We start from the raw sequence: 17,859 nt of genomic DNA, 5'->3' as shown, positions 1-17,859 counted from the left end.
TTCCACCCCTGTGGATCAACTTTGTGTTTAACGTAAAATACAGGCCTACCATTCCAGAGCCACTTAAAAAGGCTTAAAGCTTCTAGGTCAGGTTGATCTTGGATATTAGAAGCCACAGCAAGGGCCAGATGTGCATCTGATGTGAGTTAGGATTTTTTCTTTTTCTTCCGCTTTCACGTAGAATCGGAAAGGAAGCTCACATGTCTTTCTTGCCTAAGGAAGGTCCATCTCTTGGAAGAGGCGAAGACGCAATTGCTGGTGGCCTCACAGGCATCTCCATATTGTTTTCTTATTAAAGGAGGGACAAACTTTGCCGCCGCCTCGTTCCAATAGACTTCATTCAGTTTCTCAGTTTGGCCTGAAGCTCTAGGTAGTCTCTTACCCCAGTACTAATTTCCTCACGGTCTCTCATCTGAGTACTAACTGGATGCAACCTTACTGACCTCCCACCTAAGGCTGCTTTCACAGAACACCTTTTCGCTGGTTTGGAAGGCTCAGCGGAAGTCTTCGGGGCTAAGCTGGTTTAAACTCAACCGCTTAGGCATTCAGTGAGAAACCAGTCCCTGCCCAAGCAGAACGTGTCTGTTCAGCAGCTAGCAGCCACCAGCCACATGGGTTTTCAGTGCACCTTGCACTGCAGAGAGCCTGTTCAGGAAGAATCTTCACACAAGGCCTACAGCACAGGCCATTTTCTTATGCGACAGATCTGTAGGGGAGTACTGCTGTATCTGGTTGAAAATTGAGCGTGCCCACTGTGCTTTAGTCTTTTTGACTGGAATCTGAGATAGTGCCTCTGAGTTGTGGGACACCACCCTGTCTCTCTCTCTGTCTTGCAGTCTTGCCTTCTTCCCCTAACATTATCTTGATACCTTGGCACAAAAGTCCACTTTATTCTGGACTTCCGGGGGAGAAACGGCGAACTGAAGGCGGATCTGCTAAAAGTGGAGCTGACACCCGTGGCAGAATTAAGAGCTGGTGAGTAGACCGGCCCTTCGTAACTCCTCTCCAGACGAGGAGAGGACTTGAGATCAGCCACAAGCGCTCCAGGCGGTTGCTCCTCGAGAGGAGACCGCAAGACAGCGGTCTCCAGTGGGTTTTGAGCTCTGGGAGATAAGGGAACTGCCATCTTGCTCAAACCACGGTCGGCGCCTTCAAAAGGACACTGGGTTCGCATACTTCCCTTTCTAAATGCTTTCGGAAGTTGCTTGTGAAATGCTTTTCAGCTATTAGGAACCTTTGGATTGACAAGTTTTATAGCACTGGGTGAGTTTCTTTCAATCCTTAGCGAAAGAAGATTTAAATACAGGTTTAAGGACTTAATTTTCTCTTTAATAAACAGCAAAAGGGTAATTAGAACATTGATTTTGGAAAGTTACAAATGGACTAAGGGTCCAGAGGGATTTGACATAAGATTTTGAAATTAATTATAGGAATCCTTCCTGCGGGAAAATGTTTTTGCTTTGAATTCTCTTAAAAAAAAACATGATAGGATGGGACTAGAGGGAACCAGAAGGAACCAAAGATTACAAGTAAAGGAGAACACAACGTAAATTTGACTTACTAATACAGAATGGAGCACAATACTTTAACATTGGACATACTGAAAGTTATTTTTGAGCAACAGACCCAGAAGTTAATTCTGAAAGTGTCTGCCTCTATAGATAAGACTGTGTTTAAAAGATGTTACGGAAGAGGACAAGTTGTACCTGACAAGACTGAGACTGATCTGAAAGTGGATATAAAAATGACAGGTGACAAGAACGATATGGAAAAAGATGCTATGCTGGACATACAAATGAAATCGGCTGATGTCTAAATAGTTAAAAGGGATAGACAAATAACCAACCAAAAGAGTGACCTGGATAACTTTTCTATATTGGATTTACAAAAGAGACCTGTTAAAGTTTTGAAGAATTTTGTGAGAAGGGACAAAGGAAAAAATGAAAAGAAATCAAGTTCTAGGACCAGTTTGGTCTAGTGGTTAAGGCAACGGGCTAGAAACCAGGAGAGTGAGAGTTCCAGTCCCTCCTTAGAAACGAAAGCCGGCTGGGTGACCTTGGGCCAGTCCCTCTCTCTCAGCCCAACTCACCTCACAGGGTTGTTGTTATAGGAGGAAGAAGGAATATTAGGTATGTTTGCCACCTTGAGTTATTTATAAAAATAATAAAGGCAGGATAGAAAAAAAAATATATTTGAAGGGACTAAAGATCAAGATTGTTAAAAGGAAGCAATATAAAGTTGGGTTACTTGATCAAGGTTAAAATAGATAAGTTGTTATCTCTGGTAATGTCCTGACTTAAGCAAAAAACCACGCTGAGACAAGAAATTAGTCTCTAGTGTTTATTAACTGCTATAGTAGACAGAAAATCCTACCAAACTGAAGGAGTGTGGGAAACCCAGACAGATACACCCAAAACTCAAGGCAGGTCTGCTCTGAGTTTCTTTGAAGGACAGTTCAAAGCTTCTAAACTATGCATGCATTTTCCCCCCTGGATAGGGGCCCCCTCCTGCTCACCATCCATACTCATAACAGGTAACCCTTAATGGACTTTTGCTGATTAGGACTGAAATGACAAGATTTTAAAGATTTGTTTATAGATAAGAGATGGGATATGGGAAGATCATTTGTTATATTTTAAGAGAAGCTAATAAGTTACTAAAATTGTTTATACTTATTTATCAAATTTATATGACCACCCATCTCACAAGAAGTGACTCCGGGTGGTGTACAGCAAAAAATATACTTGTTGTGATGAAGGGGGAAGCCATTTCTTTAAACAGTATATTTCTTTTCTTTTTCTTTACTTTATTCTTGTTTTTTCTTTCTTTTCTGTTTTTCTTTTCTATTTTTTTCTCTTCTGCACTAATTAATTTTTAATAAGAATTACTATAAAAAAAAACCCCAAAACGCCACTTTATTCTGAAAGCCAGCCTGTCCTTATATTTCCCCATTTATCAGATTGAAGGGATTTACTCCCAGAGAACTGCTTGCTGCTCTCAAATGCCGATTGGATTGCCAAGTCTTTTCAGTTCTTCTAACAGGCAATTAGTATCACTTATGCTCCGTTTTTATTTCTTCTCCTTCCCATTTTTCAATTTACCCTTGTACTTTTGGCTGATCGGCTCCATAACCATGGAAGCTTTTACAGCAAATAGCAACCCCTGCCATTTCCAGAGTGCCTGTTTCCAGTCTGAATTTGGCAGACCCGAATTTCCCCAGTCTCTGTTTCTCCTTCATCTCCAAGTTAGGACTAAGATACCAGTCCGTGAGCCTGGGAGAGGGGGATACAAACCAAGCCATGTTTCCTTTTGGGTAACTTGAGCATAAAAACATCCTCCTGAATTCCCACCATGAAAGGCCACTGGAGGGCCCCAGTTTTGAGTAAGATGCTTTCAAGACTGAGGCTCTGGACATCACTGGCTGCTTCACTGGCGGAGGAGAGCCGTGTTAGCTTATGGTGGCCAAAAATGGGAAGTCTGCCAGCTCTTTTTCTGACTAACGCATTTAACTAAAAGGCATACGTTTTCGCCATAAGAGGTCTGCATCAGATGAAGGGGGCTGCAGCGTTTCATTATTCTTAGTCATTCCCAAAACAGCTTTCTGCAATTTTGTGGAAACTTGGGGTGTGACTCGCCTGGGAGCGTGCTACACTTCTGATACGGACCTGTCACTATGGTGCCCATCTATATCTACGCTAGCCTGTGACTGTGCCAGCCGTTCTGATACCAGTCTGTACTTCTGAGCGCAAGCAAATTTGCCTGTGCGCGTGGACTGTCTTCGTGGTTTGAAAGATGCCACCGCAGGTCCTCGTCTGACACGCTCATTCAGCCTCAATGAGAGACAAAGCTTCACAGTTTTCCTTCTTTTCTCCCCCTCTCCAGGCTAAATTGGAAGCGAAAGTTATCTTTAAACTCTCTCTCTTTTTTAAATGGTCTCAAATCCAATTTGCGAGGAATTGTTTGAAACATATTCACTATTGCCAGGAAAACAATAGCAGTCTTCCAATTATCAGCACCTGCATTACAATTCAATGCGTTTAAATTGCTAAGGGCTCATGGCTGATACCCTACTGACAACAATTAGCATTAAAAAAAAAAAACCCTACCATACTCTGCAGTTTAAAAGCAGTGGGTGGGAATTACAAAAGGTTAACAGACTAAATATAAAAATGTTTTTGAATATCAAATCAATGCGTTTTGTTAGGAAAAAACTGGGTACTGTAATTTAACCAAATAGGGTTTTTAAAATATCTGGAGAGGATCCAGATGTAGAACAACCAATCAGGGAACCTCTGCCTGAAGGGAAGTGGGGTGGGGAGGGAGGGAGGGGAGATAAGCTAATTAATAATCATCATATCACATCCTGTTTATTTAGGATCCTCTGGCTGAGGTTCTTCCTAACGCTGCATCCATCATCCATCCAATACTTTCTGATGTCTTTTATGATAAGATGGCTTGGAAAGGGAGGAATTGATTGGGGCACCATTAAGTTACTCCTCTGCGTTTGGATCAAGCAAAGTGCACTCTCTGACGGGCACGAGACATCCAGGATGAGGCTGCTTTTGTTGTTGTTCAGTTGTTGTGTCCGACTCTTTGTGACCCCGTGGACCATAGCATAAGATAGACAGGAGAGAGAAGGCTGAGGGTGGCACAAGTACTCGCTGCACGCCAGTCCACGACCCACCCACACAATCTGCACCAGATTAGGGAGTCACCGATGCATAAATTCCAAAGGCGTGTTTTGCATAGATGCTGGCAACATCCCCAGGGCTCCAGCCCAGATGTGTGCTTGTAACACTCAGAGAAGAGAGCAGCACTGTAGCCCGCCCTCCCGCCCTCCCCCTATTCTTTCTTACTCAGATTAAGATGTAGGTTGTGGTTTTAAGAGGAAAGGGGAGGGGGAAGAGGAGTTTTCCAGTTGTTCCATACTATGCCTAATTTTGCAAATCTCCCTTACGTTCCTATCGACTTTTTAAGGTTGCTTGACCCTCCTGGATTATTTTGGTCTTCCTCTTCCTCTGTCTTCTCCAACTCCAGATATTAGCACAGATCCAGTGTTATTCCAGTCAGTCTTGGAGAACCCAAGATAAACCTTGGAAGTCCTTTGGGCAGGAGACCTGGAGTTGCTACCAAGAACGAACAAGCGGAGGGCTTTAGGGCTCCGGATTTAAATCCGTCTCCCCACAGGCAGTAGACTGTGTACGTACAACACATTAAAGCCCTGGGTTGCTTGACCATGGTTTCGTGAATAAACCACAACTCAGCCACAAACTACATTTTGGCTCAGCATACTGTGAACACTCCGCCTGGGTGTTGCCAAAGTATCCCAGAGGAAGACAGGAAGTATCTGAACTGTCCAACGGCCCTATTCCAATGCCCAAAAGCTGAGTGACTGTTTTAGATGGACGCTACCAGTAAAGAGAACCCTTCATTAAATGCTGTTAACTAAGAAAATGTCCCTCCGAAGGACCAAAAATGGGTTCCTACCAGAAGATTTAACTCAGCCAGCAGCTTATTTTAGCATTCTAGGTATCTATTTTCTAGTTTCCAGGCTATTTTGGCTGGGCCCATTAGACTAGGGGCGAAACGGGGTTTGGTAGCTTGCAGTTTTGTGTGTGATGGGAAACCCAGCCCTGGTCTTGACATGTTCTGTGAGCTGAGCCATCCTTTGGTTTATATGTATGAACAGAGCAGTTGTTCTGCTAACCTGAGTTTAGCATTAAGCTATAAGCACCCGGCTTTTGAAGCCTAAACTAGCCGAACAGGCTGGATTCACCCAACGCCCCACACTGCCAACCCCACCCAAGGTTAAAACTAAGCAAGTTTAGTCTGTTGTGTGAACGCCCCGCTTATGTCTTTAACTCTCAGCCCGGCAAACACCTTATATTTCTCTGCTACAGAGTCAAGTAAGGCTAAAAGGAAAAAAAAAAAATCAGCCTGAGCAACATGATCTTAATTATGAAAATCAACAGATTCCTCATTTCTCCGTGGCATTGTTTTGGTGGAGGAAAAGAGGTTACCAAGACACATCGAAGGATTTGGGCAGGGGAGCTCTCGCAAGCTAGTTTGGACATTGCGTCAAACAAGGGGAAAGTAAACGCGAGCACAACCACAGCGCTGTGAAAACCACACCGGGCCTCGACAGGTTTAATCCCTTCAGACGGACCGGCAAGGGAATGACAAAACCACCGAGACCTCTGGCCTTTTCGAGACCGAAACTTGCACGCTGGGGTTCTCCCTTCCTCTTTGGGCAGATGGCTTGCCTGCCACAGAGATTTCCCGGCACTACGCCGTCCTTGCTTAAACAAATGTTACGACCAAGTGAACCACAGATGGAAGCTGAACTTCTTAACCCTTGAACAGGCTTAAGGAAAAGAAGCAGAAGAAATGCAGATGGATGGGCAGGAAGAAAGCATTAACCCGCTGATGAAACAAGGCCACCTGTGAGGAAGGCAGCCTCAGCTTCAGACCTCCAACTGCAAAATATTACTGTTAAAGTAACTGCAGGGGATGGGATATTAGGCCATGCCACAAATTAAACTGAATGCAAAGGTGGGTGTGGGACTTGTCGAGGTTCGAGTGACCAAACTGGGAAGGAAACCATCTGTTGTAACTTGTGCACACGTACGTGGGTGATCCAGACGTTCCCATTCCAGTATCCTAAGTTTTCAGGATCTGATCCTGTTGTGGTCCCCACTGAGGTCTCCTCAGAAGGGAGGGAAGGAGGCCAAACACAGAAATCTACATCTGCCTGTGAAGCACTGGCCAGTCGGTTTTGTCTGAGGCGTCCCAGGGATTCAATGAGTACTCCAACATTCAGTAATCAGCAAACCCTTGGAGTTGACCAGCAGACCATCCCTGGCATGTGCTCAGCTGATTTGACTCTGCCTTGTTGACTTGTCTCTGCCTTGTTCTCACAGTGGTCTTGATGCACCTGCTGTGACTCATGGGCTCTCCTTGGCTCCGCTCCAAAATCTTGAGCCCACTCTTGTTCCACTTTCTTATGGATCGGGAGTCAGATCTGGATTGCCTGCCAAAGTCGCTCTGAGCTTGAAAGACCTATGACTGGCTGACTCCTAGGCAGGATAGCCCCCGGAAGAGTTTCAGCACTTCTGGTGGTCCATGATGGCCAATTTCCAGGGACAATCCTCTAATGCTGGAGTTGATGGGGCGGACACCCTGTGGATTTGAAGTGATGACAACCATTTCACAAATCTGAGGGCAGGGCTCAGCGAAGCGAGCCCGAGTTAACGAAAATCCATGTGCAACTCAGTCATTATGGTTCCATTTGCCTAAGGTGTTTTGCTGGGTTCCTGAACTAACCTACTTTCTGGGCACACTGAACAAACTGAATCATCAACTAACCGAACTGGCTAAGCTACAGAAAGTCCAACCTAAGGTTAAAGCTTGCTACGCTCAGGATATTGTGCAAGTCTTGCCGGTTATTCTTTACTTGATCTGGTTGAGCCTGTTGGGAAAACCCAGCCGCGGTGTCAAAGCAGGAACCTGACCAGGGAGAGGACAACCCTCAAAATCACCAGACTGCAGCATAGCCTGGAACATATGGCACAGCAACCCTGTTGCCTGCTTTGTTCAGCTTAGAAGGTGATGAAGTTGTCTCTAGAGCAGCAGACTCTCTGCTTATTATGACCAAGTAGAGCCTGTCACTGTAAGGTGATTTCAGGTCAGAAATCTCCAGTTTTCTATTGGCGAGGAAGGGAAAGAATAGGGCGTGGATCAAGAACACAAAGCCAGTTGGTCCTGGGTAAGAAGAGACATCTTCCTTCAAAGGGACGTTTCTTTCATTAAATCCATACAGGCCACTGATTTCCACTTGTATTCCACCAGGTGGAATTCCACCTGGTTAGGCCACTGTATTCCACCTGGCCAACTCTGGTTGATCTCAGAAAACTAAGCAGGATCAGGTTTGGTCCATACTTGAATGGGAGACCACCAGGGAAGATCAGAGTGGTGGGCTACACTGGGAAAGCAAGCAGATATCTTGGGAGAAGACAACGGCAAACTACCTACAAAAATGTGTTACTCAGAAACATCTGAGCTTGGCTTGAGGGATTCTTTACCTTCCTTTAATGCTACTCCGATATTCTTTTATACCAGTTGTGTCTTGCATCCTCTCTCTGCTCCCTAACACTGCAAAACTATTAGCTGTTACTGTCTGTTGGCTGACAGGGGGAGAAATACTTCTGTTGAAAATTTTATTCTGTTATTCCACGCTTGTTCAACATATGTGCTCTCCGCATTTTTATTCTTGGCAGTTCAGCACTATACAGACAGACGCCGAATGATTATGTTGTAAGGCACTCAGGGAGCCTTTTAGGCTAGAGTAGAGTAATAAACAATTTAAATAAATAAAGGTATATATTAAAAAAACATCTGTAGCAAGTGCAGCCTCTGCACTGATTATGCAGAATCGGAGGAGATTAATGGTGAGAGAACAAATGCCCAGATTTTTGTCCCACAGATTAAACAAAGAATATTGGAGATAGCTGGAGATACTCCACTGTGTCTCAGTTTTTGTTCTGTGTTCCCCCACCCGCCCCCCGCCCCCGGCGCAACAAATGTCTCATCGCCCTACATTCTCAGAGTCTGCAATCCTTACCAGCAGGCTAAATGTATTTCTAGGCATTTTTGGAGCCAATTTGTATGAGGCATAGCATTTCTATGCTACAGATTTATAGCCCATCCTATTCCCAGGGTAAATTGCACAAAATATTTAAGCTTTCTTTCATATGAAGAGGAGGGGGGGGGGAAATGGGGGAGGGAGGGGAAGAATATTCTAAATTCGGGCCAAAGCACAGGAAAACAAGCAGTGAACAGCAACCAGGATGAGTTAGTAGAGCCTTTGTTAGTAGAGTTAGTAGAGCCTCTTTGAAATGAAAGAGTCAGGGAGCAGCCTATGCTCAGCCTATCAGCTGATGCCTCCTAAGAACTCCTTCAGTGCAGAAGGACAGAACACCCAAGTGCTTTCTAAAAATCTCTCCGGTTTTAAAAAGTCCAACTATCCAAAGACTTCTTTGGTCTTTGAATGCTTTCCAAGGAGTTGCCTGTGCCCCATAGTAGAAGAGGGAGTCCTCCTTTATCATCTCTCCTCCTTTGCTTGCAAGTCAACACCTTTGCCTCTATTCTCTCCTTGGCCCAAGGTGGGCAGGTTCCAGGCTGGATCAAAGCAAAGGGCTTCTCCTCAAGGCCACCAAAATCTCTCAGCCTTCCAGATGTCCTCTGAAACTCTGCAACCCGCTTTTCGGGTGGAGGAGTTCCTTGATTACCCCAATTTGAGAATAGAAAAGAAAGTCTTGGTCCTCCTACCACCCTTTTAATCTCCAGGCAGGAGTAAAGAAGCACGGTCTTAAGAAAGAAGGGCCAAATGGTCATCATGGTTGCCATCAGTCAGGGACTGTCTGGAGTGCTTTGCGTTCTTTGGAAGCATTTCTCAAGCTTCCTGTCTCTAAAACCGTCTGCAAAACCCACCTCAAAGTGGATTTTGAATATGCGCACGTTCTGAAGGCCTGGCTCCCACTGAGCCTCCCCCCCCCCCGTCTCATAAATTCCACACAGTTGAAGACATGTAAGAAAATAGCCATCTTCTGTCCAGAAGAATGAGAAGCATTTCAGCTGAAGCGGCAGAAAACGCTAGGACAGACAGCAAACTTTAAAACAGATGGGTTAGGAGGAACAGAACGGCCAATAACACGAGGTTGCTATTGTCAGTGCTTAGAAACGGGCTGAGTTGTTGCACTTTGCTTTACAAAACACAAGGACCGCGTGGGGAAATAGTCTTTCCCAGAACATGTGTCTCGTTCCACAAGAGCAATGTCAGGCTAAAACAAATACATCTGCATTGTTGCTTGGAGTCCAGGGGTTAATGGGGTGGAGATGCTTTAAAAACAATGGTTTAAGGTAGGGAACCAAACTATGCAGCACATTGGAACACAAAGCTGGTGGGTGACAGCTTTGTCCAAGCTGGGGGTGGGGGGACAATGACAGGAAGGCCTTGCTTAAAATGGATGGGGAGGGTCATGGCTGGCTGGGGAATTCTGGGAGTCGAAGTCCACATCTCTTAAAGTTGCCACGGTTGAGAAACACAGCTGTAGTGTGTGATGCTCCCTGAAAAAACGCGTAACGTACTTCATTCTGTACGCCTAGCGTTCATCTGAAAATCCCCCTCCACAGCACGGGATGGAAGAAATTAGCATGGTCAAGGTGAGTCGTCAGTGCTATTAAGGGAGGGGGAGCTTCCCCTGAAATGACTTTTAATCCTGCTTCAGATGTCATTACTGCCTTAAAACCAGAGAGCCAAGCACACATCCACTTCTGAAAGGAAAAAGAGCCTGTGCTCAGAACCTTTCAGAATTCCATTTTGCTGGCAGTTCATCAATAGTTCATAGGGCTGGATACATTTCCATCACTGGGTTATTACCACCATGTTAAAAGAACAGGGTGAACAAAAGCCTCAAGGACCTCATAATTTACCCATCAGCAGAAGTCATTCCTGAGGTGTTTTGATCCTGGGCCAACCTTTTGCTCAAACAGCCAGCCACAAAACCTTGTTGGAGGGAGGGAGGGAGGGAGGGAGGGAGGGAGGGAGGGAGGGAGGGAGGGAGGAAGGAAGGAAGGAAGGAAGGAAGGAAGGAAGGAAGGAAGGAAGGAAGGGATTACTAAGAGATGTTACCAGCTAATCAAGGTCTCACTCTAACATCACAGTGGTCTTCTTCAACCTGATGCTCTTCAGATGGACCGGGACCGCTATGAACAATATTGGCGGAAATTTGTTGGAGCTGTTATGATGGTGATGATGATGATGATTAGATTTATATATGACCTTAATGGTGTACGTAGTGCTTCCTCACAACAATAACCCTGTGAAGTGGGTTGGGCTGAGAGTGACTGGCCCAAAGTCACCTCGCTGACTTTCTTGCCTCAGGAAGGACTATAAACTCACCCTGTTCCTAGTCCAGCAACTTCACCACTACAACAAACAGGCGCTCAGGTATTAATTACAGGCCCGGTGTTCCCCACATGTTATTTACTTATACCAGCTGGATAAGAGAACCTTACCCCCTCTGGGTTGCTTCAACCTATTTTTCTTCAATACATTTCAATTCAAAATCAGGAATATGACGACAGAAACTCCCCCAAAGGGAAAACTCAAGAACGGTGTGTTTATTTACTATCCTAAATCTTCTGGTAACTTAAAGCAGGGGTCAGGTGCTAAATAAGGGCCTTATAAATATTTATTTTGATTGGAGAGTAGCAACAAAGCCTAACTAAATTTAAGATGACCAAAACAGAAATGGCAAAAGCGACAAGCCAGGCATTCTGCGTATGTTGGGGCTATCAAAATAAACTAATATAGAGGTTGTTTTTACAGCCGCTCAGCTTCCTTTTGTCCAGCAAGCTGAGTGAATTAGGATTCAAATCGTGTATTTACAATGTATCAAGTTATATGGGCGGATTTAATATTACGGCTCACAATAAACCAGATTGACTCCCGAGATCTCAATGTTCGGGTTTCCATGAATAATTTCAGAAATAACTGGCCGGTAACATAATACCGGAGGATTTATGAAGAAAAGTGTCAGCTCATCTGTCAGTTCAGCCCTTTAGGAAGCCAAAATAACAATATAGGTAGTGAATGTATATTTATGTAAAAGATGAGTTGGCAGTTTTGACTCACTGGGATTATAATAAACCTTGAGACACAATCCTGAGTAGGTGGATTTAGAGGGAAAGGAAGAGAGGCCCATACCAGGGGGTGACAACTCGACCAGGGGACGATGGCTGAAGAAAGCTCCCTCCATTTTTCAAAACCACTGCCGCTTTCTCCTGAAATTCTTTTGCTGCGTACCACCGAAATTCATTAACATTTTCTCTCCAGGCAAAATTGTACGGGCAATTCGAATCAGGGCGTAAAGCCCCATTAGGAAGCAGACAACCGGTTTCGCAGACTGTCGAGATTCGACCCAGGAGAGATGCAGTTGGAATCACGGTTCAGGCAAGAAATTCATGGGGTGGCGGGGAGGGCTCTCTCCTGATTGTATTTGACAGGACTGTGGACTTATCCTAGGTAAGTTGCCCAAAACATTCTGGGGGAAGGACCAAACGAGATCCGGCCTGGCTACGAAGGAGCCAAACAGTGTTGGGGGCTTAGTCACATCTGTTGGACTTAGAGAGAACCATCAGCTCTCTCTCAGACCTGTCAATCCAGGGTTTCTCAATCTTGGCAGCCGGAAGATGTGTGGACTCCAACTCCCAGAATTCCCCAGCCAGCATCTAATGGTCTAATCAGTTGGGCACAACTGCTTTAACAATACAAAAGCTCACTTGGCCCCTGACGAAAGAAAGGCAGCCCTCAAACTTGGGGCCCAGTAAAAGAAAAGCTCTCCGTTGTGACCATCAGCCCCTTTAGCACAAGCTGAATTCTTGCGCCCCAACCTACCATCCGATCTGCATTTCGAGTAACCTTGGTTTTGTCTGGGTTCAAGTTCCAAAAAAAAATTAAGAAAGCACCGCCTTCGCAGTTGTTTCCTTTGCCCTGATCTTATAAAACAGGCACTTCAGCAGAAACCGAGAACGTCTCTAGGGTCTATCAGTGCGGCAGAGATGCAGGTGGAATGAAAGGAAGTTTGGGAGTTAGAGGCATTATCCCATTCACTTGTCGCCTTCCTCTATCAGTCGCTTCAGTGGCAAGGACCTAGGTCAGGGGAGAGCTGGAGTGATACAAAGCTCAGGCGCTGCCAAAACAGGATAGGGTCGGGCCTACAGACCGTCATGCAGCTTAAGCGGCAGCAATCCAGTAACACCGGCCTCCGCCCCGAAATGGTTTTTATTCCCTCCCCCCTTCTGAAAGATGAGTCCCCCTCTTTGGGGGGAGATGGGCGGCAACAGAAATTTGAATAATAAATAAATAACGAAATAAATTCTTGCTTGGCAAAAGCAACACGGGCAGGAGCTGCCGAAAGGCCACTGCCGAGCATTTTTCTGCTGAATTCCGTTTCCAAAGCAGGCTTGGACCGACCCAAGACCTTCGGAAATCAGCCTGATTGGTGACAAACGTCACACCCGCCCATCAAACGTCCTTACCGCCATCCGCTAGCATACTAAAGCCACAACAGATTTCTTCTTGCTTCTAACCTTTCTTGGTTGATCATGCAAGGGCGGGTGCTCGAAGTGACTTCATTATCGCTACTTACTATCCTGGTTGCTAAGGGCATCTCCTCTACCAGCACAGAACGTCATTTTGGGTTCTGGCCCTCTTCCCTTGGAGGCGAGCCCTTCAGGCCCAGCAGGTCCAGATTTGCTGACAACTGGTAGAGCATCTTGCAGTGGTGGGCTTCCAGACATGGCAGCCATCAAAGGGCAGTCTGCACCCCCAAACTTCCTGCCAAAAGAAAACAGAACCAAGGCTGACTTGGGTGCAGATGTTACGGTTGGGAGCCAGAAACACAAGATGGCTGATACGACGTGGAATGTACGATGCTCCCTGAGATGGAAGAGGGGGGCTGGCCGGTTCGACCGAGGCAGAGAATTTTCTCAGCAAACTGTTCTCCAGAAAGGAGACATATGCAAAGATGGAAGTTTTCATTGGCTGGTGGCCTCTTCAAAACACACTGAGGCTAGATAATGCTGTCTCTACAGCAGTGTTTCTCAACCTAGGCAACTTTAAGATGTGTGGACTTCCACTCCCAGAATTCCCCAGCTGGCATGGGTCTTAAAGTTCCCAAGGCTGAGAAACGCTGCTCTACAGGCTTTTTGAAAACAAGGCATGTGGCTTGAACAAGGTGGTTGGGCTAACCTGTCTCTTGTTTGTAAGGATCCAGTGCTTTGTTGGCTAAAGGACCGGTTGTGACAACCTTGTTAAACCTAATGCCCCTCCAGGAATTCCCCATAAAAACACGATTCCCCTTGTTCTGGCAGTGCCTTCTACTTAATGGAGCAGAGCACTGCCTTTCACTCAGGGTTTTTAAAACACAGGCTGCCTTGATGGGCTGCCAGTCTTGTTCTCTTCCACAGAAGGCCTCGAAGTATGCCTCTCCGGTGTTACGGCCTGGGCAGGTTTTTGTGCTTTCCCTACATCTGGATAGCAGGAAGATAATTTCCAAACTCAGCTGAGACAAAGGAGGTGGCACCCACCCGAAGAGATTCTAATCATACACGAGAGCCACATGCTGCCTATGGCAAAGCAGACTTCAGATAACAGACAGGGTGACTGAGCCAAGGCAGGCAACCCTGTGGGCTGAGAGCACATCTGGAATCGGGAAAGCATGGGGTGAGTGCCATCACACAGTGGCTGCCAAGGGAGATGTTTCTAGTCACAAAATACCCATCACCGTGAGCAAAGACAGTTACCGGCCACCCCCCAGGAGGCACTCCTGGGAACAAACGTTGCCAGAGAACACTGCACTGCTCTGCACTGATCCAGATGTTTAATTATTGTTCTTTGAAAGATCTTTTCAAGAAGTCAGGTGGGCAGGAGGACTGATGGGCCATGAGGTATCGGAGGGCACACTGAGGCTTGGGGGCACAAGGTTGCCCACTCCGGGCAAAGCTGTGGTTGGTTTTAAGGGTGGCCTGTTGAAAGACTGATAGCAGCCTAGTTCATACATAAGCCAAGCCATAAACTGTGGTTTACAAGCCATAAAGGTGGGGCTCACCTGTGGCGTTATTAGGCCAAACTCGAACAAACAACGCAGGAGCTTTCCAGAATGTGTGAATCAGTGTTGGAGGAGATCTGGTAACCTGCTCGGAGCCTGCTCCAGAGGTTCAGGTGGGTGCCTTTCCCAATCCGGTGGAGTTGCTGTGGATCTAGCTGAGCCTGGTCATTGTGCTTTGCCGATCATGAGGCATGGCTTCATTGCATGAACCATCTGTGTCACATTCACCCAACCCTGATTAAGCATAACCTGGCTTAGGAGTCCTTGAGATCCAGGATGTGCCCATGAGAAATGAGACCAAACTGGAGGCTCAGGGAAGAGCCAAATGATGACTTCCTCCATGTCACTTACAATGAGTTTTGGAAGGACGGCTTCTCAGCTGGTTCAAGCGATTCACTGGAGCCAGTGGTGTAGCTTGCTGGAAGCGGGCACTTTCTGATCTTAGCGGCAATTGCCAGCAGGCGGCCCCTTTCACCTAACAAACCAAAGGACAAGGCAAGATAAACCATGATTTAACCTGCTGCTCTCCAGCCAGCTCTGAGGAGTAAGGTTGGGTTCTACAAAGAAGGAAGGACCTCCAGGAGAGCATCTAGTACGAGAGATGTTTGGGAAGCTCCCAAGCATGGGGGGAAGTTTAACTGCCTCTAAGCAACCTGCCTTGTGTAAAGAAGTCCACCTTTTTACTGGTCCTGAATCTCCCCATATTTGGTTTCAACAGATGCTCCGAAGAACTAATGCGAAAGAAGGAAAAAGCCTTCTCACAGTCTCCGTTTGCCACGGTCTGTCTGGAACACACGTGCAATGGAATCCAAACAATGGGCAGAAGGAACTCCACCATTCCCAGAATGATTTTCTGTCGTGTAACATCCTGTTTCCAATGTTCTTTTATGACAGCGCATCTCCTTTCTCCCTACGCTTCTACAACACCTATCTCTATGTCAAAGGAAACAAAGCATGTTTCCACTCAAATGCTAAAGCCAAGGATGGAAGAAGACGCTCTTCCCATGGGATGCATCAGAACGTGGCCCACATTTTTTTGCTGGGGGGGGGAGGGGGGAGAAGAGAAACAACACAAACAACACATTCACAATAAGCCCACAAGCAGAACCGTCATCGTTTCTGGAAAACGTAGGCAGGTACAGTCACTTAATTACCACCACCTGCTGCAGACAGCCTTGAATTCTCCCATGGTAATTTGAAGCAAAATGGGTTAGGAGGTCCAACCAACTCCTCTGCGATCAACAGAAAACTTTCCTCTTTTTCTTTTTCTAAATCACAGCTCCCCGTGTGTCATTAAAAAGGCTCTTTTTTTTTCCCCTTCCTGTTTTTATAGCAATCAATAATTAGCAAAGAGCTAAGATGGAATGAAGAACAAGCATGGCTGTGGTTGTCTGGGATTAAGAAGAAATTATCGGGAATAATATGGGGAAGCATGATGAGGGGGCCCAAAGGGTGACAGCCACTGGATCCAAACAAAGGGTCTTTAAGAAAGAGGGATGCATAAAGGTGGGATAAAACTTAAATAAATAAATAAATAATACATATAATAATAATAATAATAATAATAATAATATGTTCTGAGTGGGAACAAAATTAGTCCTCTTGAGCCTCTAGTAAGAAAAATGAGGACATTTAAAAAAAAGAAAGATGGTTTAGGATGATTTTGGCCTTGAACTGCCCAACTTCTAATGCATTAATTTGTACAGGGCCATTGTTACTCCTATTTTAGGAAGAAGAAGGCTGGGCAATCTTTACCTGTGAAGAATGAAACTTGGGCAGGAAATAATACGTGGGGAGGAAAATCCTTGTGTATAAACCTGGGTGCTCCTGTGCCTGAAGCTCCATGGAGGACAGTAAAAAGTTGAATTAAAATGGGAGCCCACCTTGCTGCTGCTGTAATTTCCCAGAATGCTCCCAAACAGCTTTTCTGCAAGCTCTTAGGAGGAATGTAAACAGCGGTTCCACATCCCAGCTTTCTCCTGCTCAACAGCAAAACTTGCTGGGGGAAAAGATGAAGCCACCCTTGGGCTTCCTTGCCCTGGGAATGGATGTCAGTCAATTGGTAAGTATGGCGATCCCCCACTGTTTCAGAATGTAGAATGGTTAGAGATACCCAAAAAGAAGATTTATTTCCTGGTCTCCTTTACTTCATCACTGGAAGATCTGAGGGACCAGCCTGGGGAGAGAGCATCCTCGAGAAAACCTATCTATGTGGTCACTAAGGGTCGACACCACCTTGATGATATCTAATCAATCAATCTGCTTGACCTTTTCAAGTAACTGTTCAAATTCTATGGCTTCTAAACATGCTGGGGTTTCCCTCGGCAGGGGACTTGGCTTATTAGGAGTATATGTATGAATTTGGGGGTAAATCCTCAGATTTCCTAAATTAGGGTTTCTCAACCAGGGTTCTGTGGCACCCTAGGGTTCCACGAGAGGTCACTCGGGGTTCCCTGGGAGATCACAATTTATTTAAAAAACAATTTCAAATTCAGGCAACTTTACACTGAAGACGTAAGTTTCATTCTTTATTTTTAGTTGAAGAACATTGTTAATGCCTATATGCAGGCCCACCCATGAAACGAATATAATCATTTTGTAACTTCTGGCCTCTATTTGAGCCTGAACAGGCAGGGATTCCCCGAGGCCTGAAAAATATTTCAAGGGTTCCTCCAGGGTCAAAAGCTTGAGAAAGGCTGCCCTAAATGATGGGGAATCTTTTCACTCGCTTCACAGATAGTCAAAGTTGTCTAGACTCATTAGATGAGTTATGGACTGGTGCTGGTCCAAAAATACATCCACCCTGCAAATGTAACCCAGGTTGAAACTCATTATAAACCCTGGCCAAGAAATCCAAGAGACCATCATTTGGGGACCGCCAATAAAGAATTACGACGCCTCTTCCACCACCAGACTGAGGTATCGGACATTAAATTAAGTCGGTAAGTCAAGTCTCCTCTGAGTTGAGCTTAGCTTTTCATTTGCCCTTTACAATATGGAAGTAGTTTGACACTGCCCTCTCTGGTATCTTTTTCAGTGCCACAGACTAGCTCAGAGACCTAGGATATTCTAGTGGGCTTCCTGTGAAGTATTAACCAGGTCTGATCCTGCCATCTGCTGTATGCTAAACAAGCTCGATTCTGTCCATATTTGTAGGAAAGCAAGAATATTTATTTGCAAATGTTAT

General features: G+C 45.5%; 1 protein-coding gene across 3 annotated transcripts in view; it reads right to left on the bottom strand.

The window, feature by feature from the left end:
- MORN1 (MORN repeat containing 1) overlaps positions 1-17,859 on the bottom strand; it is a 72,708-nt gene that overhangs the window by 31,651 nt on the left and 23,198 nt on the right. For all 3 annotated transcript variants that reach the window (XM_063317487.1, XM_063317488.1, XM_063317489.1), the window contains 2 exons: positions 15,024-15,147; positions 13,212-13,399 (listed from right to left, as the gene is read on the bottom strand). In XM_063317487.1, the coding sequence (XP_063173557.1) occupies positions 13,212-13,399; positions 15,024-15,147 (312 nt within the window). The remainder of the gene's footprint in view (positions 1-13,211; positions 13,400-15,023; positions 15,148-17,859) is intronic.

Source organism: Candoia aspera, chromosome 18 (assembly GCF_035149785.1).
Source record: "Candoia aspera isolate rCanAsp1 chromosome 18, rCanAsp1.hap2, whole genome shotgun sequence".
NCBI lineage: Eukaryota > Metazoa > Chordata > Lepidosauria > Squamata > Boidae > Candoia > Candoia aspera.
Note: the sequence above shows the minus strand (reverse complement) of the source record. Positions and strands in the feature narration are given on the sequence as shown.